The sequence below is a fragment of the Salmo trutta genome, chromosome 24, assembly GCF_901001165.1.
Source record: "Salmo trutta chromosome 24, fSalTru1.1, whole genome shotgun sequence".
Classification (NCBI taxonomy): Eukaryota; Metazoa; Chordata; class Actinopteri; order Salmoniformes; family Salmonidae; genus Salmo; species Salmo trutta.
Window position 1 is genome coordinate 13,448,777 of NC_042980.1, and position 23,635 is coordinate 13,472,411.

The window sequence follows — 23,635 nt, forward strand, 5'->3', positions numbered from 1 at the left end:
AGACCACAAAAGGCAAAATAAAGAGAGGGAGATGAAAGTGAGAAAGATAAATGTTAGTAAAATCTACAGTATCCAACCATGTTCCTCATCACACTACCATATAGTCAAACATTAAGGTTTAGAATAGAGTTATCAGAAGATCAAACATATAATCGTGATCATACAGTACACATTACAGTGGTTATATCTGTTCAGATTCATAACAGTAATATAAACTGGTTTTAGTGCCCAGGGCCCACATACAGTACAATAAGGCCTGTGTCAGAGCAGGGCATGTGCTTTGCTACCTCTAAAACCGTGCAGATTGATTATTAACCCTTTAATTAGAGATGGATTAATACATAGCTTAAGGAGAGAGTTACTGTACGAGTCCTGGTTCTGTGGGTATTATTATTTAGATATAATATAAAGATTGAACATTACTGAAATGAATATTAACTGTTACAATGGAAAGCAGTCATTTCGAGGCAGCGGACTCTGGAACACTGCACAGCCGTTTGAGGCCAAGTCATTCCCATAGTATGACCACAGTCAAGGCAAGGTGGTGGGGTGCTGGTTATGCTGGTCAGGATGGTTTGTGCTGTTTGTACCGTTTCCAAACTTTGCATCTGCACTGTACAAGTAAATATGATTTTGTAAAAAAATTGGAGGAAATTGTAAAGTCGTCCTTGTGCATAGAGTTGTATGGTTTAACTTTGCGATCATTGGTTTTTGTTTTGGCATAATATACGTCTCAGCAGCATTCTGTTACCGTGGAATTGCCCAGCAATGTCCATCTTTAGTGGCCTACTTTTACAAATGTATTCATTAGGAATCCCATTTCATGTCTGAAAAGCAGCATTTCATCTCAACACGAGCACCGCATTAAGCGCTGAGAGGCTTTACAAAAAATATTACATCTACAGTACCAGTCAAAAGTTTGAACACACCTTTATTTTGACTATTTTCTACATTGTAGAATAATAGCGAAGACATCAAAACTATGAAATAACATATGGAATCATGTTGAGAATAAAAAAAAGGTGTTAAACGAATCAAAATATATTTTATATTTGTGATTCATCAAAGTAGGTGTCCAAACTTTTGACTGGTACTGTAATTTGAGCAGCACTTCATTACAAACTCAGTGAAAGCAGGTGCACTTCAACTAAATTGTACAAGAGGAGCAAAAGCTTTATTTGGCTTGACCAAGATTATGAGTGAATCAGGCCACGTATTGTTATAGGAGGTTCTAAGGGCTATAAAAAGGTTAAGAGGAACTGATGTGTGGGTGTCCCAAATGGCAACCTATTCCCTATATAGTACACTACCTTTAACCAGAGCCCTATGGGCCTTAGTCAAAAGCAGTGCACTATAAAGAGAATATGGTGCCATTTGGGACACATCCTATATACGTCCCGTGTAGCTCAGCTGGTTGAGCATGGCGCTTGCAATGCTGGGATTGTGGGTTCAATTCCACGGGGGACCAGTACGGAGAAGAAAAAAAAAAGTATGAAAATGTATTCAGTCACTGCTTACTGTAAATTGCTCTGGAATAGAGCATCTGCTAAAGGACTAAAATGTCAAATGTATCTGCACAGAAGCACTGGAAAAACTGTATTTTGTGTCAGTATGATAACATGGCAAAACAGATGCTGAGGGTTGTAGAATACTGGTTCCCAGGTTTTCCAGAAATCCCAGTTACGAGAATATTTCCGGAATTAGGAGTGAAAAAGCAGGACATCCAGGAATCACCCAACCGGGGAATTTTGGAACCCTAGTTCTTTATAGTTTAACTTTCTTGGTCTCTTTATAATGCCAACAGATACAGTGCATTTGGAAAGTATTCAGACCCCTTGACCTTTTCCACATTTTGTTACGTTACAGCCTTCAATCTACACATAATACCCCATAATGATAAAGCAAAAACAGGTTTAGACATTTTTCATTTAGACCCGTTACTCAACTACGCCAGGTCACAGTTGCAAATGAGAACTTGTTCTCAACTATCCTACCTGGTTAAATAAAAGGTGGAAAAAAATAAAAAGAATAACTTTGTTGAAGCACCTTTGGCAGCGATTACAGCCTCGAGTCTTCTTGGGTATGACGCTACAAGCTTGGCACACCTGTATTTTGGGAATTTCCCTGAATTCTTCTCAGCAAATCCTCTCAAGCTCTGTCAGGTTGGACGCACAGCTATTTTCAGGTCTCTCCAGAGATGTTCGACCGGGATCAAGTCCGGGCTCTGGCTGGGCCACTCAAGGATATTCAGAGATGACCCGAAGCCAGCCCTGCATTGTCTTGGCTGTGTGCTTAGGGTGGTTGTCCTGTTGGAAGGTGAACCTTCACCCTATTCTGAGGTCCTGAGCGCTCTGGAGCAGGTTTTCATCAAGGAGCTCTATACTTTGCTCCGTTAATCTTTCCCTTGATCCTGACTAGTCTCCCAGTCCTTGCTGCTGAAAAACATCCCCACAGCATGATGCTGCCACCACCATGCTTCACCATAGGGATGGTGCCAGTTTTCATCGGACCAGATAATCTTGTTTATCATGGGCTGAGAGTCCTTTAGGTGCCTGTTTGGCAAACTCCAAGCGGGCTGTCATGTGCCTTTTACTGAGGAGTGACTACCGTCTGGCCACTCTACCATTAAGGCCTGATTGGTGGAGGGCTGCAGAGATGGTTCTTCCATCTCCACAGAGGAACTCTGAGGAACTCTGACCAAGGCCCTTCTCCCCCGATTGCTCAGTTTGGCTGGGCGGCCAGTTCTAGGAAGAGTCTTGATGGTTCCAAACTTCTTTCATTTAAGAATTATGGAGGCCACTGTGTTCTTGGGGACCTTCAAATGCTGCAGAATTTTTTTGGTACCCTTCCCCAGATCTGTGCCTCAACAGAATCCTGTCTCGGAGTTCTATGGACAATTCCTTTGACCTCATGGCTTGGTTGTTGCTCTGACATGCAGTGTCAACTGTGGGACCTTATATACACAGGTGTGTGCCTTTTCAATTGAATTTATGACAGGTGGACTCCAGTTGTAGAAACATCTCAAGAATGATCAATGGAAACAGGTTGCACCTGAGCTCAGTTGAGTCTCATAGCAAAGGGTCTGAATACTTATGTAAATAAGATATATATATTTTTTATACATTTGCAAAGAAAATTCTAAAAACCTGTTTTCGCTTTGTTATTATGGGGTATTGTGTGTAGATTGATGAGGATTTAAATGTAATCCATTTTAGAATAAGGCTGTAATGTAACAAAATGTAGAAAAAGGGAACGGGTCTGAATACTTTCTGAATGCAATGATTCATCATCAGGAAACAATTGACTCTACAAGAATAGAAGAGAAGTCACGTTTAGCTGACATTTTGACACATTTAATTTCCAAAGTACTACAATAACTTTGGCTGGTTAATTTAAGTTTCCATTCATCTAAAATTACCAAATGTTCCCGTAACAACATATACTGGGTAGTGGAATTATTCATTTCTCAATTATCATTCATCAAAAAAAAAAAAAAAAAGTATATTCAAAATTAAAAGCAAAAGAGAAGAGACTCAGAGGAACACAGCAAACTTTAAGACACACTTTACTAAACTGGTTGAATGAGAACAGCACATTTCCAGCTAAATCAATGCTTAAAGACTCCGTTAAATAATGAAAAGAACAGATGGGTAAGTTATGCAATCTAAGTGTGAAGAATGCTGCTGAGAAATGGTTAGAAGATAAGAGTCACTTTTGCTGCACAATTCAGTGTTTGCTGACCAACTTGTGGTATCAAAAGAGCAGAATCACACTGGTGTGCCACAGAAAGAGTAACTTCTTTTTTTGTCAACAATCTACACACAATACTCTGCAATATCGAAGTGTAAAAAAAATGTTTTTTAAATACACACACACACACACACACACACACACACACACACACACACACACACACACACACACACACACATTATTATAAATTAAATAACTTAAATATAGTCGTGGCATAAGTCCTCAGCTCCATGAGTCAACACATGTTAGAAACACATTCGACATCAATTACAGCTGTAAGTCTTCTTGGTTATATCTATAAGAGCTTTGCACACCTGGACTGTGCAATATTTGCCCATTATTCTTTTCTGAATTCTTCAAGCTCTGTCAAGATGTTGGGGATTATGGCTAGACAGCCTTAGATTTTCCAGCACATTCAAAACTGGGTATCACTTTATTTTAAGGTATACATATTGGTCACTAATTAGTAGTTTATAAGTGTATATATGAGCAGCTAAGTATTTATTCCGTGTTATTAGTCATGTATTAGGCCTCAAGTATTTTCTTATTCAAACATTATAAGTCATAATACTGGTCAATCATTGACAACTTCATTGTTAGCCATAATAAATACACATTAGTCGTTAATTAAGAGCAAGACACAAGAAACAGGCTTTTAGTAAGCTGTCTCAATATGGGACTAATTAGGTCATAGTACTGTACCTTAAAATGTGTTCCCTGCTCTGAATTGTGGCCACATTTTTACATGAAAAATCTTCTTTACAGAAATGACCTCATTGTACAGAAAGGGGCACACATACCAACATAATGTATATGCCATACAGAAAACATTCCAGTCAACATTTGATGTAAACACAACAAAACTTTCATATATTTGAGTGTTGGCTGTATGGCGTATATTATGCATTACGAAACGCAAAGGAGCACACCTCCCCACACCCATGAGCAACACCATATATTGTTGGCCTGAAACTGAGAATTTGTGTAGTTTCATTGGATAAGAAATTGATTCATATTAATGCCACACATTCAAGGTCGGGATTCAATCTGATCGCACAATGTTGACAATGCACCTTTTAAAGGGATAGTTAAAGGCCTTCCTTGCCAAAATCTCTATCTACTCCCCTAGAGTCAGATGAACACGGGGGTTGGAACCAAAATTGTTTTCCAATAATTTCGTTCTGAACAGAACCACTATTTTTTTTGTTCCATTCCACTGTTTCGACCAGCAAAACAAAGTTCTGAACCGGTTCAAACTCAAAAGGTTTATATTGTTCCTTTCTGTTCCTTTTTTAACCTGTGAAATCAAATATTTTAATTTTTTTACATTGAGCTCATTAAATGACTTCACCAGTCAGTGCGGACACAGCAGGCAAGCTAGTTGTTTAAATGCATAATGGACAAACAAGTGTAGCCTATGGCGCAAGATGCGACTGACATTTTGCTGGTGGGGAGAGAGCGAGAGAGGGTTGAGGTGAAGGCTTGAAGTGCTGGGCATCTTGTTATGACATGCATTATTTGAATTAGGTCCACATAATTATACCTAGGAGTGGCTTCTATGGAGGAACTTTGAATGTCCTTGAAGCTAGTTAGCTAACAAACTTGAGCTAGCTAGATAACAAGCTTGTGTGTGCAGAGCGGCACCAGATATCGAAGACACCTCTTACCTTTTTGTAGTTAATAATTCCAACGTGAAACTTGATAACTAGGACTATATTATCCTTCTTCTCTAGCTAATAGACCCAGTGGGTCTTGCGACGGGTATACAGAGATGACCAGTTTATAGAGTAGTATAGAGTGCAGTGATGTGTCTGTAAGGAACAGTGGTGGCAAATCTGATGGCTGAATGGTAAAGACCATCTAGCCGCTCGAGAGCACCCTTACCTGCCAATCTATAAATTACATCGCCGTAGTCTTTATGTAGGCCATAATTGTAAATAAGAATTTGTTCTTAACTGACTTGCCTAGTTAAATAAAAGGTTAAATCAAATAAATAAAAGTCTAGCATGGGTAGGATGGTCATCTGAATCAGGGTTAGTTTGGCAGCCGGGGGTGAAAGAGGAGCGATTATGATAGAGGAAACCAAGTCCAGATTTAACTTTAGCCTGCAGCTTTGGTAAGTGCTGAGAGAAGGACAGTGTACCATCTAGCCATACTCCCAAGTACTTGTGAGCTCTAAACCCTCAGATGTAGTAATCACACTGGTGGGGAGAGGGGCATTCTTCTTACCAAACCACATGACCTTTGTTTTGGAGGTGTTCAGAACAAGGTTAACCTGTTGAGGCCAGGGGGCAGGATCTTATCCCGGTATTGGGATTCATTGTCATGTGACCATGGCGGGGAATTCAAAACTGCAAGAGTAATCATTTCAAATAATCAAATAATCAACTATTTTCCTCCATTTAAAAGATATATCTCCTAAATCTAACCACGCTGTCCGATTTTCAGAGGCTTTACGGAGAATGCATAAAGTTAGGTTATGTGAGGAGAGTACATTGACAATAGCTGCGTGTAATGTTTAGCCAATTCAAAGAAGGGCATCAACAGACAGAAAACTAGCTAGAATTATGCACTTACCTTTGACAATCTGCATCAGATGACACTCATAGGACATTATGTTAGACAATACATGCATTTTTAGTTCCATCAAGTTCATATTTATATCCAAAAACAGCATTTACAGTCGCGGTGAAATTCAGAATTTTTTTCGGCTCGAATGCTCCCAGTGAATCCAGCATTACAAATCACGGAATTACTATTCGAAAACATTGGTAAATTATAATATTGTCATTCAAAGAATAATATATTATCATCTCGTAATTGCTACCGAATGGCCAGATCTCAAAATAACTTTACTGGGAAATCACATTTTGCTATAAACTGGGTACTATGCTAACAACATAAGCTAAGCTATAAGCTAAGCTAAGCTAAGCTAAGCTATACCGTTAGCATTAGCATCATCTAATATCGATAATAACATTCTAAATATCCCCTTACCTTTGATTATCTCCATCAGAAGGCGCTGCCAGCGATCCCAGGTCCAGAACAAATGTGGTTTCTTTTGACAAAGTTCATAATTTATGTCCAAATAGTTAGCGTTCAGTAGGCTCCCACAAAATGAGGTGGGCAGTGTAAAGTCACGCCGAAAAGCTAAAAAAAACCTAGTAAATAATCTATTTATGTTTGTTCAAACATGTCAAACGTTGTTTAGCATTAATCTTTTGGTCCATTTTTAACGTGAAACATCAGTAAACATCAGTAATATTTTCACACAATCTATCAAGTGTCTAGAATAAACGATTATGACAAAGACACTCTTCTCAGATTCATGCGCAGGCGCAAAAAATGAAGTGATGACGTGTCAACTTGTAAGCATTCTAATTCGGTCTGTATTCATGACAGATGCTTCCAACAACTTTCTAAAGATCGTTGACATCTAGTGGAAGCAGTAGGAGTTGCGAACTGAATCCTTTCTCACTGTGGTATCTATTAAACAATGACACTAAATAGTACAGTCACAAAATTCTCATTTTTTTAATCTATTTTTCACAGGTTTTTGCCTGCAATATGAGTTTTGTTATACTTACAGACACCATTCAAACTGTTTTAGAAAATTCAGAGTGTTTTCTATCCAAATCTGGTAATAATATGCATATCCTAGCTTCTGAGTTGGTGTAGGTGGCAGTTAAAAATGGGCACATATTTTTTCCAAAATTCTCAATACTGCCCCCGTAGCCCGTAGAGGTTAAGGGCAGAGAAAGCTTTGTTGTAGAGCGTTTAACACAAAATCCGGGGAGGGGCCAGCTGAGTATATGACTACCATCTGCATATAAATGGCTGAGAGCGCTTCCTACTGATTGAGCCATGTAAATTGATGTAAATTGAGAAGAGCATGGGGCCTAGGATCAAGCCTTGGGGTACTCCCTTGGTGACAGGCAATGGCTAAGACAGCAGATGTTCTGACTTTATACACTTTATCTTTGAGAGAAGTAGTCAGCAAACCAGGCCAAAGCCCCCTCAGAGACACCAATACTCTTTAGCCGGCCCACAAGAAAGGAATGGTCTATCGTATCAAAGGCTTTAGCCAAGTCAATAAAAATAGCAGCACAACATTGCTTAGAATCAAGGGAAATGGTGACATAATTTAGGACTTTTAAGGTTGCAGTGACACTTCCATAACCTGGGCGGAAACCAGATTGAGTACCCAAGAGAATACAATAGACGTCAATAATCAACTGACTGGCTTTCTTGACAAGTTATTCCAACACATTTGATAAACAGGGCAAAATAGAAATTGGCCTATAACAGTTAGGATCAGCTTGTTTTCCCCCTTTAAATAAAGGACGCACCATGGCTGCCTTCCAAGCAATGGGAACCTCCCCAGAGAGGAAAGAAAGGTTAAAAAGGTCAGAGATAGGGGCAGCAACCTTAAAGAAGGGTCTAAACCATCTGACCCCTCAGCAGCCTCCACTGCCCTGAACCAGTTCCAACCCCTGGTGTCCAGTATGAAGGAAGTTAGCTTTAGTAACTAGCATTAGCACAATGACTGGAAGTCTACAGGAACAGCTAGCATTAAATTACCTGTAAAAGTCAAGCATGCTGTAACGCACGATCAGATTGAATCCCAGCACAAGTCAACATTTTACGTAAATAATTAGCCACCAAACATCCATAGATATACATGCCACGAGTGCTAATATTATGGTAATTCTGATTTAAAAGACAAACAATTAGCATCTAAACTTCCATAGTGTATGTGAAATGTTTCACTTGATTTGTTGGCTATATGACATAATTTATGTGGGGAGGTGTGCCTCCTGTCCAAGGAGGTAATTTCTGCTAAAAAAAAATAAAAAATTACTATGTCCTTATTAGTTCCATATTGAGACAGCTTACAAAGAATATGTTTCTGGTGTAACTTGCTATTAATTAACAACTAATATGTCTTTATTATGGCTAACAATTCAGTTATTAATGATTGACCAGTAATTTATGACTTGTGTTAGAATAAGAAAATACTTAAGGTATAATACATGAGTAATAACAAGGAAAGACCTTATTAGTTGCTTATATACACAATTATAAACTACTAGTGTCACATATGTGTAACTTAAAATAAAGTGTTACACAAAATGGTAACTTGGCCTCTTAGGAACAGTCACGGTCTTCTTGGTAAGCAACTTCAGTGTTGATTTGGCCTTGTGTTGTAGATTATTGTCCTGCTGAAAGGGGAACTCCTCTTCTAGTCTCTGGTGTAAAGCAGACAAGCAGGTTTTTCTCAAAGATTTTGCCTGTGCTTAGCTCCATCCTGTTTCTTTTTATCCTGAAAAGCTCCACAGTATTTGCCAATGTCAAGCATACCCATACCATGATGCAGCCACCACCATGCTTGAAAATCAGGAGGCAGTTACTCAGTGATGTGTTGTGTTGGATTTGCCCAAAACATTAGCTCTGCATTTAGGCAAAAAGTGTATTCCTTTGCTGTACTTTTCTTCTTCAGTATTACTTAAGTGCCTTTTTGAATACAAGATGCATGTTCTGCATATTTGTATTCTTCATTTAGGTCACTACAATGTTGTTGATCCATCCTCAGTTTTCTACCATCACAGACATTGAACTCTGTAGCTCTTTTAAAATCACCAATGGCCTCATGGTAACATCCCTGAGCAGTTTCATTCCTGTCCTGCAGCTCAGTTCAGAAAGACGACTGTATCTGTGATGTGTCTGGGTGGTTTCATTTATAAAAATCGACAGCATAATTGTTAACTTGACCATGCTTAAAGAGATATTCAATGTCTGAATTGTTCTTGTTAGCCATGGACCTATCACTGCCCTCCTTTATGAGGATTTCAAAAAGCTCCCTGGTCTTTGTAGTTGAATCGGTGCTTGAAATTCAATACTTGACTGAGGGATCTTACAGATGTTGTATAAATGGGGGACAGAGGAAGGGATGGTCATTAAAAAAAAAAAAATCATGTCAACCCGTATTATTTCACACAGAGTCCATGTAATTTATGTGATTTTTTAAGGCCACATTTTCCTCCTGAACTAATTTAGGTTTGCCTAAATACTTATGCAACGACTATATTTTAGTCGTTGCACAAACAAACGTACACTTTAACATTAGAGTATTTTGTGTAGATTGTTGACGAATCATCCATTTTTAATCCCGCTTTGCAACACAATAAAGCGTCAAGAAATCCAAGGAGTCTGAATACTTCTGCAAGGCACTGCAAATCACTGTAATCAGGTATACTGTATTTTTATATGTGGAGGATTGTGTCGATTTGATACTTGGAAAACCGACTTGACTTTCTTAATTGCCTCTGATAGGATAAATAAAGATGTATTCAATAGAATTTTTACCTATGCCTAGATGAGAGAGATGCTCAAACAGAGTCCAGCTGTGGTCGTCAATGCAATGATTCTTCATGACAAACAACTGGCAGATGTCCCGGGCTGTGATGTCAGTGGGAACCTCTACTGCGCGACTGGTATTGTCCTCATTATACACTTTGATTACCTGCAGTGAAGAAGAAAAAAAGCACATTGACACGAACTACATCTGTATGATATAAAATATATACATACCTGACATTTACATATATCAAAATGTACATCAAGACATTACAAATAACCAACAAGGCAGGAAATAGGGGTAGGGAGGCGTAATTTCTAATGCATAGGATTTTCAAATGTTCTCCAAGCCTAAGATATTAGGTAGGTGAAATCACATCAGCAACAAAGCCCGTGATAATTCTACCCCACAATCATTCAACCCACACACACAACAGCACCAAATTCTCCCAAATGTTGGTGAATGTGTCCATAACAAAGTACTGTACTATTGCTCCAATTATCTTTCTCCATTCACAACAGTTATGTTACAGTTCTGCATTAAAAATAATCACAGAGAAACTCAACAGTCATGAAATATTAACACAAAACACCAAATAAGTTACTAACAAATCCATCTAACATCACAACTTACCCCTCTGTTGGGAGACAAGCAAACGTGTGAATTTGAGCCAACTCTGCAGCCTATGTAGGGCTGAGTGCACAGCATTGTAAACCAGGCTTTTAGTGAGGAACATGGAAACATGCACCAGACAGGCAGACAGCGCAGAGCTGAGCAGAACAAAAAAAGCAGAGCAGCGAGTCAGTGTCAGCTGGGAAGCGAAAAGCAGAGCCCTCTCTCGCCCTCTCTCTCTATTTACTGCAGTGGAGCTGAAATGAGCTAATTAGAAAGAGCTGCCTCTGATCACAGTGTTTTCCTGACTCCACAGATATATGTCACCGAGGCTCTGGCCCAATCACCTGCCACCTTTTCCTCAAGTAAAAAGAGACCAGGATCAGCCTGCTCTGCTCCACACACCCCAGGAGGAGGAGGAGGAGGAGGAGAAAAGAGTCACAAGGCTCGCTCCCCCCTCCCTATTCACACAGCCATGGCAAGTCGAGTTCTTAGCATAAAGCCCTGCATGAGCTCAAAAGCAATTACAAAAGGTGCTAGTTAAATGTAATGCTAGTCGGGTCAACCTTGTCTAAAGTTGACAGGGGTGGGCGGGGAGAGGGGGAGGGAGAGAGGCACAGTAAAGATCAGCTGGCTGCCTCTGTGTGCTTGGGTCTTGGTTTAAGGCGGATCGGTTGGGCAGGACGCTCCAGCCCTCTTTTGTGGAGAGAAAGGAGGTCACAGTGCTCCAGCAGGGCTGGGGTTAGTGCCCTTAAGGAGCCCGCAGCGAATCACAAACTTCAGCTATGACATCACCCCACAATGAAGTAGACGATCTAGTGATTCAAATCAGTCAGTGCTGAGATTTACAAGACAAAAAATAAAAAATATATAAAAAATAAGATTTCCCTTTGTAGGTACCTAACAAAAACAAAAAGGGACTGCATTACTGGGGTTACTTTAACAGCCAATGTCCCCTTGGTGAGTTGCCTGTACAGTACAGACAGACAAGCTAATGATAATGAGACACTGTAATCATCTTGTACATTGCAGCAATGACTTATCCGCACAAATTCTGTTTTTTTTAAGGTTATGGCGGTTATTTTATTTTCATGACAATCTTCACCCATAACCCTCGGTTACACGGTAATTGTGCCAGCCCTATCCTCAACACAAACACTGGAATGAACGCTCTAACACACCAGGTTTAAAATGTTTGTGCCAAGAGGATATTTTAATACATTGAAGCCCTTTATAGATGAACTGTGCTGACAGAACATCGTGTTCATTTAAAGTGAATTGTTTTATTTGAATGCTACATATGCATTGTAAATGACTGTAGTGTTACGCATACGGCATGCAGCACCCGGCCTCTGTATTCTTAACAAGAGAAACAATATGGCCTGTATGTCCTTATACCTGGGGTGATCTGCAGAGCTCCATATAGACTGCATATCTCTTTATGAATATCAATGTCTACCATCCTTCAGAGAGCGTTGGACAAATATTTGATGAGGTACTTAAAAAACAAAAAGACATTCAACACTCCGCAACAAAATCCTCTGGTTCCGTCCTCATTTGGTGAACTACTCTCTTAACTGGAGATACAAGATCACAGACAGCAAAAGTTCACAACTCACTAACAGCAAAAATAAAGTGCTTAGTTCAATCTAATGAATCCTTCCAACAGTCTGAACCCACACTAGTCCAAGACTGCTCCTATATGGGTTTGATCATTGCTCATAGCATGTTTCAACTAGGGTTGAAGTGACTGGCTACAGTATGCATGATAAATCACTTGTTCCAGGGAGTAAAATGAACGGCGAGGCCAGATAAAATGCTGCTGTGAACGGCTGCTTTCTGTGTCAACGAGGACAAAGAGATGCATTCATCAGGTAGCCATGCTGCTCCATGTGCAGACCTACACTTGTTTTTATTTCGACAGACCACAACTCCAACTCCCAAACTCACTCCTCTAAAGTGTCATACTACTAATATACAGGTAGTTATTGCGGTTCCTTTACAAAACCTTCCCTAGAAAGATTGATAAAGTCCGCTATTTTCTACCCGACTTTATGACGACTTAAGTCATTTATATGGTCTTCATTATATCCAAAAGATAACACCTAAATGCTACAACAAAGAGGATTGAATATATAACGACTGCTTAATGCTGCAGTTTAAAGTGAAAAGTAGTGCCGAGTGCAATCACAGTGATTCTGGAACTGTGAAACTAAATACCAAAGTGCATTTCGGTCCAAAGTAAATGTGAAGTGTGCCCATGATTAACTTCAGATAATTACAGTCGTTCTGGAACTGAGGAAACTTAAAACAATGACATAGCCCTTTTCCCTGTCAGCCCCTGCACAGGGTGAGGGAAATAAGATAGGAGTTGGGCAACAGTGATAACGATAATGGTGATGACAAAGCTAAGCAGTGCTACGAGCTATGAAGCAGTACTAACTGCAACCCAAATTCTACTCCCGTCCTTCCCCGTCGACGGCCGCATTGTTGGACATCCAAAATGTGCAGAACTCCGGGAAGAAAGGAACATGATGTGCTGAGTCTCAATGGTCTTCTATTGAGAAAGGAAAGACATTTGCGCCGGCCTAAATATAGCGTTGTTAAGCAAAGCATAGACAGTTCTATAAGTCCTCTTTATCTCAAGGACAAGATTGCAGACACCGGTTTACCAATTAGTGTGTACTGGTTTTACCTTGAACTCCACGCCCACAGCTCGATTCAGTGTGTTTCCACTGTACATCCACAGTGCCCTTCACTACGGCAAAGCACTGGATAAGCTCAGTTAACCAGGCTACTCCTCCACAAGCTTCAACTCCCTGTCTGTCTGGGCACAGCAGGTCTAGCTGCTACTCATGGGCCTCTTTGCCCTACTGCTCTTATTTTGAGGTATTTTAGTTCAACATTGTATATTCTGTTTCTGCCATGTAAAATGTCAAACCTTTCATTTCATGGGTCTGATTAATGCTTAACTTATTTTAACAATACATGTTCAGGTACTCAGGACACCAAACCAAGAATATGTTGAAAGACCATAAATAATGCTAGGGCAAACCTTTTACACATTTAACAGTGGTGCTTCTCAAGAGTGGTTCAACAGGCTCACACAGAACCTTGAAATGGCTCACTCTAGTGTCATTTTTGTCACACAGGTTTATAGACAATTATAGACACATATCTCAAGCTGTCAGATGTTTTGCATTCCAAATCACTTCTTGGTTCATTCATCGTTCGAGTGATGTCATCACAATTTGTTAGTCTGAGTTCATTGCGTCTTCTGAAATACGTGGACACAATTGCGTTTTAATGTCAACCATTGTTTTGGAATAAGTGCTCTGACTGCAACATCTCGTCACATTATTTTGCCGCTACTATAAACCCGCTAGATCTACGGAAGCTTCTGGTGCAAAATGTAGGCCAGCTAGTAACACACACAACAGAGGAGACAACTGTAGCTAACCTCAGAAGACGCATGGGCCCTGTAATGACTGCCATATACTGTACTTCAGAAATAAAAGGGAAATATGTACTGAAGACAAATGCATGAATTGAATGTAAAGAAAATGTGATGACTGATAGAAAAGGCTGAAGCACATTCCAAAGGATCAAGCGAAACTACCCGGATATCTGGATTTGAGGTCCGTTTTTTTTTACCAAGTCAAACTGGTTCAGAAATGTCGATGAATAAACATATTTCACACACACAGTTTTTCACTTCTATGTTTAGTTGAATCCAAATGTTACTATTTAACACGGACACAATTAGGATAGTTGAAGAATGCAGAAGTCATGCACAAGGTGGCAAAGAGAGGAAGGTAACAGGCTCATTTCCTACCCGCTTCTGAAGACAAAGTGGAGTAATGGCAGGCAAGGTGACTCTTCTCGTATTGAAATTCATGTTTCGTTCTTCAGTACACAACAACTAAGGTGAAATGTATCCATATATCTCTTAATTGTAAACACGGGTATTCTATTAATTATTTTAGAAAAACCAAACAGTATCACAATGTTAATATCTAAAATATTCAGAAGCCTCTGTACTGAAAGTGATTCTACTGTATGCTATAGAATGCACTTTGCACAGTATATCTCTACAGTGAGATCGTGCACACTGAATGTGTGAGACAGAGAAGTAGTCTCTGAACAATAAACTCCTCCTTTGTCCTTGGAAAACGAAAACTTTTTCTCTCTCTCTCTTAAAGAAAGCCACTTTATCAAGCCACAAACAACTCTTGATAAAAATAGTTCCAAGGAGGACTATAGTTACAATGCAGAAGGTCAGAGAAAGCCAGAAAGCAAAAATTACTTTATATCAAGATTACAAATGGTACACAAAAGTTAATAGGTGTACTGTATTATTTATAGTAATGTAGTTGCTCATTTCTAGCAGCTCAGGGACTGTATTTCCATTGGTACAAATGCAACATGAGGTTTATTTTTTTGTTGTTGCATGAAAACTGAAAACTTTGAGGGTAATCAATGCCTAGTTCTTTAGTAGCACTGACACCTCTTTCTTCTTTACCATAACAATATATATATGATCATGTTGGTATATTCAATGATATCATTGTACTATAAAATGGTGTAGAAATGTTGCCAACTTTAGAATAATGTAATTTGCAAATACGTCCACAATATTACCCATCAAATCACATTTGAAGCGCATTTCCATATTTAATTTCTCCTAATTTCGTATCGTAAAAAAATAGTAAGTTAAGTGCAAATATAGGTAATGGATAATAGTGCATGGCTGATTTAATATCTATACAACACTACAGCAAGGAAAAGATGCATGAAACAAATCTCAGCAGGCAAATAGAGAGGATTGGGGGAGAGGTGGTTGGCAGGCTGTGAATTGGGGGGGGGGGGTTCAAAATAGATCTGCACCAAGTTGTTCCCACAGCCACAATTGCCACAATTCATTATCCACATCTGTTTTACTGTAAGGATGAACAAAGAAGTCTTTATGAAGTAGGAGCAGGCTGCTACAGTATGCATTAGAGTTAATGATGTAATAATTAAAGTCACTCTCAATGGTCTGATAAAGGAGTTACACAGTGTTAGTAATGCTGACAATGTTTTATAAATGTTTCCACTTAATATGACATGACGTAATCCCAAATGTGATCAGCTGTATTTAAGAATGTAACTGTAATCCAAATTACACATTTTTAAAAGAAAAAGTAATCCGGATTGATTACAGTTAATTCATATTTGTAATCGGATTACGTACTCCCCACTACATGTAATCCGTTACTAACCAACCCTGGTTACACATTAAATAAATATGTCTTCAAAGAAATCTTCGAAGGGGAAAAGGGGATTTGGCCCTGACAAAACATCCATTTTAATTCCTACATTGCTAAACAATTATACCTAGCCCCCTTCTGCCAAACGCTAACTGCTGATGAACCTTTAAAAAGTCTGAGGTAAAAGGGGAATTTGATAATGATGATAAGTTATGCTTTTGTTGGAAAAGTTCAAGCGTTTAAGTCTTATTAAAAAGGGCAGGAGAAACATGTCCTTGGACACAGGACACTAGAAACATCCAAGAGTGCTAGATCTCTTTTCATAAAACCCAGTAATGCATTTAGCTAGGACCTATAATGGGTCACAGCCGAAAAGTGCCCAGAAATGCATTGTTAGATACGGACCACACATGCACAGGCCAGTTCGGCTCTGCTACATATTTCTTTCTGCAGGGCAAAGCTCAGCGTTCGAGCCAAAACTCTCCTATCAATCTTAAAATGTCAAGCAGAGAAGGCAACTTCAGTGAGAAGATAATACACTGACTATATTATGAGAAATAAAAAGAGACTAGAAAAAAACATGTATTATTTTAAAAGGGCTTATTATTTAAATCAACCACATTCTATACAGAAACGGATATAATTTTACATTTTAGTGAATTTTCAGATGCCCTTACAGTAGTTAGTGCACTTGTCCCCCGTGGGAATCAAACCCACAACCCTGTCGTTGCAAGCGCCATGCTCTACCAACTGAGCCACACAGGGCCCCATTGGGATACATTTGAATAAATTCAACAAGAAAAAAACAAAAAAACAACTTGTGTTTAATTTTCAATACATTATCCGGCTTCATGTACTAATTGAAAGAGCATGAAATGTACAACGCAGTAAACAGGTCAGAATCAGACCATGCACCATAGTTTAGACTAAATCTGGACACATTGTAGAAGTGGGAGGATTCCTTGCACACTCCTTCCTTCCTCCCAGAATGGGGGGGGGGGGGGGGGGGGTTGGCAGGCAGGCAGGCAGCACAGCAGTGAATTTCATACATTTCCCCTCATGAGAACGGACGAGGAGTCCTTCCCAAGCTCACTGTTTATCTGGAACCGCAGCACATGGTCTTGAGGACACAGACAAGCAGACGCTGCTAGTTATCCTAGAGTGCAAAAATGAATCTGAATTAATGGAGCCAAATTGATAACGGCGTCTCCGCAGCTCTCACAACAAAGTCGGCTCCAGACACTCTGTTCTTGACCAGGGCTTGATTCAAACAAGAACCCTCCACAGGCCCTCCCAGAGCTGAGCAGCAGGCCTGAGTCTCGCCAGTCTGCAGCCATCACACACACACACACACACACCAGGGCTGGATGTGGAGGAGGAACTGTATCTGACCCCACATGACTGCCTGCAAATAAAACTAACTCCCTAGAAAATGCAGGTCAATAATTACGCACAAATACCTTTGTTGCGAGGTATCGCAACAGAAACACAGCTATCCTACTTCTTTCAACTGTACATTCCGTAAACTGTACATTCAAATTGATATTTCCATCCATATTACAGCATTATTTCTTATGTGCTCTTAATATTATTTTATAACACAAAAACAAAATGGTCATTCTTACATCGTGCTATCCGGTTTGACTTGACTGTGCCGGACCTGAAATCATAAGAGCATAAATCGTCCACCTAGACATGTGTACACAAGGTATAGGTTCCTTGTGATATGACACAGTGATAGCTCCAGACTGGTAGCAGACATTCTCATTGAGTCAGAAGGCAGAACTGAACACCAACACTGTCTGGAAGCAGGGGGGGGGTATGTCTGCCTTTCTGTCTGCCTGGTGAGGGGCCAAGCAGAGTGTCATTCCACTCTACCAGTTCTGTAAACCTAAAAGTCTCTCACCAGAATACATGTGGACATATGCCCTTGTTATATGACATTTATGTCGCCTCTGAGAAGTACTGACATCAATATTATGCACTTTCTACTATGGATGTCTATAAAATGATATGGATGTTATTAAAATCGTTATGCAATTATTAATAATGAACAATTGGATTGCAATGTAACCACCAATAACTTACAAATAAAGGTGTTACAAATGACAAAATACGACCGGTACACAAGAAGCTGTGGCATGGAACAATTTCCTTTCCGTAAAGAGTTTTATTTACCAATAGGAGTCTCTTCACAACCACGTTCCTTACCACACAAACATAGGGTCTACCTTGCACACCTTGCCAAGCATGGTATGGATTGAAGGGCTTTGTGCTAGCCTTCTGAGGGCCTTTGGTGCTGCAAAGACATGGTAGGAGCCATGTCCCCCGGCATTGCCAATGGGATCTGACTCGAGGTCACGCTCCAAAGTGCATACGTATTCTATTTCACAAGGTAGTCACAGAAGTGGCTGTGATATGGCTGAGGGAGCAGGAGTACTATAGGACCGATACTGATAAAACTTACTCCCCTTATCACCACATCTGCCCTCTTAATCCACTGGCTGCCGTTAGCCCACGTTGCCCCCTCTTTCTTTATAAGTGACAACATTTTGCGCATTCCATGCGATCCAACATGAAATATTCTATTCCGTGTCAGTCACTACACGGTATGTAACGTACCCAAACAAGAAGGTAATGATCAGTGGCCAAAGTGTCTACACCCCAATAACAAATGGACGTAAAATTGCAAAAAAATTTTTTAAACAACTTCACATCCCCAAAGACATTCGGTATTTGAATAATATTCTATACGACATTAATGAATTGGCTTGAATGCCATTTGAATAGTTTAACGAATGATAAACACAATAGAAAGGGATAACAAATGAACTCAACCGTGTGTTAGAGATGCAGAACAGAGCATGGGGTTTTTCTTGGATGAGTGCTGGTTGAAGTTGATGTGAGAGTCGACTCGCCCATAGCAGTCACGACTTGCCGCTTGGTTATGCAAATGCACCATGACATTGCAAATGCACGGCTGACAGTGGCTCAGGCAAACTGCTTTCTCACGACTGGAATAGCGTTTAAAACCCATGTTAAAACAATGGCATATCAAGCAAGGGGCCTTAGTACAATTCCAAATGGGCATTCAGTCCAATCACAGTAAACTAAAACCTGGTCAATCATGTATAAGCACACTGGCTACTCTGATTGTCACGGCAACTAGCACCATTGCACACACCACCGATACTAGTTTGATCCCTATATCTTTAATAATTTAACACACTAATCTCTCCTTTTTGTGGGACAATGTGTTTAAAAAAAAGAAGAAAAAATAAATAAAAATAGGAAAGTAAAGCAATTCTATTTGTTATTCATGACTTTATCATTAATCTGATGATATATAGACACTATAATTCACGACAAAGTGTAAATAGGATAATAAAAACTGAGATTTGAGAGATAAAATTGTATGTCACAGAATGAAGGGTAGCTAGCGTAACAGTTTTCATTGGGTTGGGTTTATTTCAATCCTGCCCATATGCCCTCAGCTGGCAGCACCCAAGTAATCATTCATTCTGAGAGCAGCTACACACGCCCCGATCATAATTCCCATTCCATGGCCAATTTGGTTTGACATTCGATGTCCCCATCTAGCCCCATAGGGATAATCAGTTAATTACACAATGTACACGAGACATGTCAATAGTAGAGCCCGACCGATATATCGGTGGACCTTTTACGGATGTATTTGTATCAGCGTTTAATCCACCAAAAACGACCGATATACACTGCATTCGGAAAGTATTCAGACCCCTTGACTTTTTCCACATTTTGTTACATTACAGCCTTATTTTCCTCAATCTACACACAATAACCCATAATGACAAAGCAAAAACAGATTTTCATAAACATTAGCAAATGTATAAAAATGTATAAAAATGATATTCACATAAGTATTCAGACCCTTTACTCAGTACTTTATTGAAACACCATCGGCAGCGATTACAGCCTTGAGACTACTTGGGTATGACACTAAAAGCTAGGCACACCTGCAATTGGAGAGTTTCTCCCATTCTTCTCTGTAGATCCTCTCAAGCTCTGTCAGGTTGGATGGGGAGCATCGTTGCACAGCTATTTTCAGGTCTCTCCAGAGATGTTCGATTGGGTTCAAGTCCGGGCTCTGGCTTGGCCACTGAAGGACATTCAGAGACTTGTCCCGAAGCCACTCCTGCATTGTCTTGGCTGTGTGCTTAGGGTCGTTGTCCTGTTGGAAGGTGAACATTCACCCCAGTCTGAGGTCCTGAGCACACTGGAGAAGGTTTTCATAAAGGACCTCTGTACTTTGCTCCGTTCATCTTTCCCTAGATCTTGATTAGTCTCCCAGTCCCTACCGCTGAAAAACATCCCCACAGCCTGATGCTGCCACCACCATGCTTCACCGTAGGGATGGAGTCTGTTTTCCTTCATTTTTTTTACATTTTAGTCATTTAGCAGACGCTCTTATCCAGAGCGACTTACAGTAGTGAATGCATACATATATTTTTTTTTTCTTCTCCGTACTGGTCCCCCATGGGAATCGAACCCACAACCCTGGCGTTGCAAACACCATGCTCTACCAACTGAGCCACACGGGACGCTTGGCATTCAAGCCAAAGTGCTCAATCTTGGTTTCATCAGACCAGAGAATCTTGTTTCTCATGGTCTGAGAGTCCTTTAGGTGCCTTTTTGGCAAACTCCAAGCGGGCTGTCATGTGCCTTTTACTGAGGAGAGGCTTCTGTCTGGCCACTACCATAAAGGCCTGATTGGTGGAGTGCTGCAGAGATGGTTGTCCTTCTGGAAGTTTCTCCCATCTCCACAGAGGAACTCTGGAGCTCTGTCAGAGTGACCATCGAGTTCTTGGTCACCTCCCTGAATAAGGCCCTTCTCCCCCGATTGCCCTTCTCCCTCGATTGCTCAAGGATGATCAACAGAAACAGGATGCACTGGAGGTCAATTTCAAGTCTCATAGCAAACGGTCTGAAAACTTATGAAAATAACTTATTTCTGGGGGTTTTTTACGTGTTTTTCGCTTTGTCATTATGGGATATTGTGTGTAGATGGATAAAAAAAAAATGTTTGTCCTCATCAATTTTATCCAAAGTCAAACCAACTTTGCCACGGTCACACTCTGGCCAACTGAAGATAATTAGCGAAAGAAGTTGGTAGCTAGTCTAGGCTACTTCCAGACAAGACCAGAGCCCTATACTACAGTGTTAGAAAAGTATTCATACTCCTTGACTTATTACACATTTTGTTGGTTACAGCCTGAATTCAAAATGGATTTAAAAAAAAAAAAACTCTCCCTCATTTACATACAATACCCCATAATGACAAAGTGAAAACATGTTTTTAGAAATTGTAGCAAATGTACTGAAACTTACATACAGAAGTATGTAATTTACATAGGTATTCACACCCCTAAGTTAACACGTTAGAATCAAATTTGAAAGCAATTACAGCTGTGAGTCTTTCTTGGTAAATCTCTTAAGAACTTTGTACAATATTTCCACATTATTATTATTTTTTTAATTCTTCAAGCTCTGACAAGATGGTTTTCAAGTCTTGCCATAGATTTTCAAACCAATCTAAGTCAAAACTAACTTGGCCACTCAGGAACATTCAAGGTTGTCTTGGTATGCAACTCCTATGTATACTGCTCAAAAAAATAAAGGGAACACTTAAACAACACATCCTAGATCTGAATGAAAGAAATAATCTTATTAAATACTTTTTTCTTTACATAGTTGAATGTGCTGACAACAAAATCACACAAAAATAATAAATGGAAATCCAATTTATCAACCCATGGAGGTCTGGATTTGGAGTCACACTCAAAATTAAAGTGGAAAACCACACTACAGGCTGATCCAACTTTGATGTAATGTCCTTAAAACAAGTCAAAATGAGGCTCAGTAGTGTGTGTGGCCTCCACGTGCCTGTATGACCTCCCTACAACGCCTGGGCATGCTCCTGATGAGGTGGCGGATGGTCTCCTGAGGGATCTCCTCCCAGACCTGGACTAAAGCATCCGCCGACTCCTGGACAGTCTGTGGTGCAACGTGGCGTTGGTGGATGGAGCGAGACATGATGTCCTAGATGTGTTCAATTGGATTCAGGTCTGGGGAACGGCGGGCCAGTCCATAGCATCAATGCCTTCCTCTTGCAGGAACTGCTGACACACCAGCCACATGAGGTCTAGCATTGTCTTGCATTAGGAGGAACCCAGGGCCAACCGCACCAGCATATGGTCTCACAAGGGGTCTGAGGATCTCATCTCGGTACCTAATGGCAGTCAGGCTACCTCTGGCGAGCACATGGAGGGCTGTGCGGCCCCCCAAAGAAATGCCACCCCACACCATGACTTACCCACCGCCAAACCGGTCATGCTGGAGGATGTTGCAGGCAGCAGAACGTTCTCCACGGCGTCTCCAGACTCTGTCACGTCTGTCACGTGCTCAGTGTGAACCTGCTTTCATCTGTGAAGAGCACAGGGCGCCAGTGGCGAATTTGCCAATCTTGGTGTTCTCTGGCAAATGCCAAACGTCCTGCACGGTGTTGGGCTGTAAGCACAACCCCCACCTGTGGATGTCGGGCCCTCATACCACCCTCATGGAGTCTGTTTCTGACCGTTTGAGCAGACACATGCACATTTGTGGCCTGCTGGAGGTCATTTTGCAGGGCTCTGGCAGTGCTTCTCCTGCTCCTCCTTGCACAAAGGCGGAGGTAGCAGTCCTGCTGCTGGGTTGTTGCCCTCCTACGGCCTCCTCAACGTCTCCTGATGTACTGGCCTGTCTCCATGCTCTGGACACTACGCTGACAGACACAGCAAACCTTCTTGCCACAGCTCGCATTGATGTGCCATCCTGGATGAGCTGCACTACCTGAGCCACTTGTGTGGGTTGTAGACTCCGTCTCATGCTACCACTAGAGTGAAAGCACCGCCAGCATTCAAAAGTGACCAAAACATCAGCCAGGAAGCATAGGAACTGAGAAGTGGTCTGTGGTCCCCACCTGCAGAACCACTCCTTTATTGGGGGTGTCTTGCTAATTGCCTATAATTTCCACCTGTTGTCTATTCCATTTGCACAACAGCATGTGAAATTTATTGTCAATCAGTGTTGCTTCCTAAGTGGACAGTTTGATTTCACAGAAGTGTGATTGACTTGGAGTTACATTGTGTTGTTTAAGTGTTCCCTTTATTTTTTTGAGCAGTGTATATTTAGCCTTGTGTTTTAGGTTATTGTCCTGCTGAAAGGTGAATTCATCTCCCAGTGTCTGGTGGAAAGCAGACTGAACCAGGTTTTCCTCTAATATTTTGCCTGTGCTTAGCTCCATTCCGTTTCTTTTTTTTTAATCCTGAAAAACTCCCCAGTCCTTAATGATTACAAGCATACCCATAACATGATGCAGCCACATATATGCTTGCAAATATGGAGAGTGGACTCAGTAATGTGTTGTATTGCCACATTTTCTGCAGTATTACTTTAGTGCCTTGTTGCAAACAGGATTCAATGTTTTGGAATAGTTTGATTATCTACAGACCTCCTTTTCACACTGTCATTTAGGTTAGTATTGTGGACCAAGTACAATGTTGTGGATCCATCCTCCGTTTTCTCCTACCATAACTCTAACAGTTGTAGTTACAATTGGCCTTATGGTGAAATCCCTGAGTGGTTT

At 40.5% G+C, this 23,635-nt stretch overlaps 1 protein-coding gene across 7 annotated transcripts in view; it reads right to left on the reverse strand.

The window, feature by feature from the left end:
* The window catches only part of LOC115160723 (growth factor receptor-bound protein 14), a 53,646-nt gene that overhangs the window by 14,086 nt on the left and 15,925 nt on the right, over positions 1-23,635 (reverse strand). For 5 of the 7 annotated variants that reach the window (XM_029711053.1, XM_029711054.1, XM_029711051.1 and 2 more), the window contains one exon: positions 10,120-10,276. In XM_029711053.1, the coding sequence (XP_029566913.1) occupies positions 10,120-10,276 (157 nt within the window). Of the gene's footprint in view, positions 1-10,119; positions 10,277-10,744; positions 11,091-14,558; positions 14,874-23,635 lie in introns of those variants that run through there. The other 2 variants (XM_029711057.1, XM_029711055.1) reach the window with 2 other exon arrangements.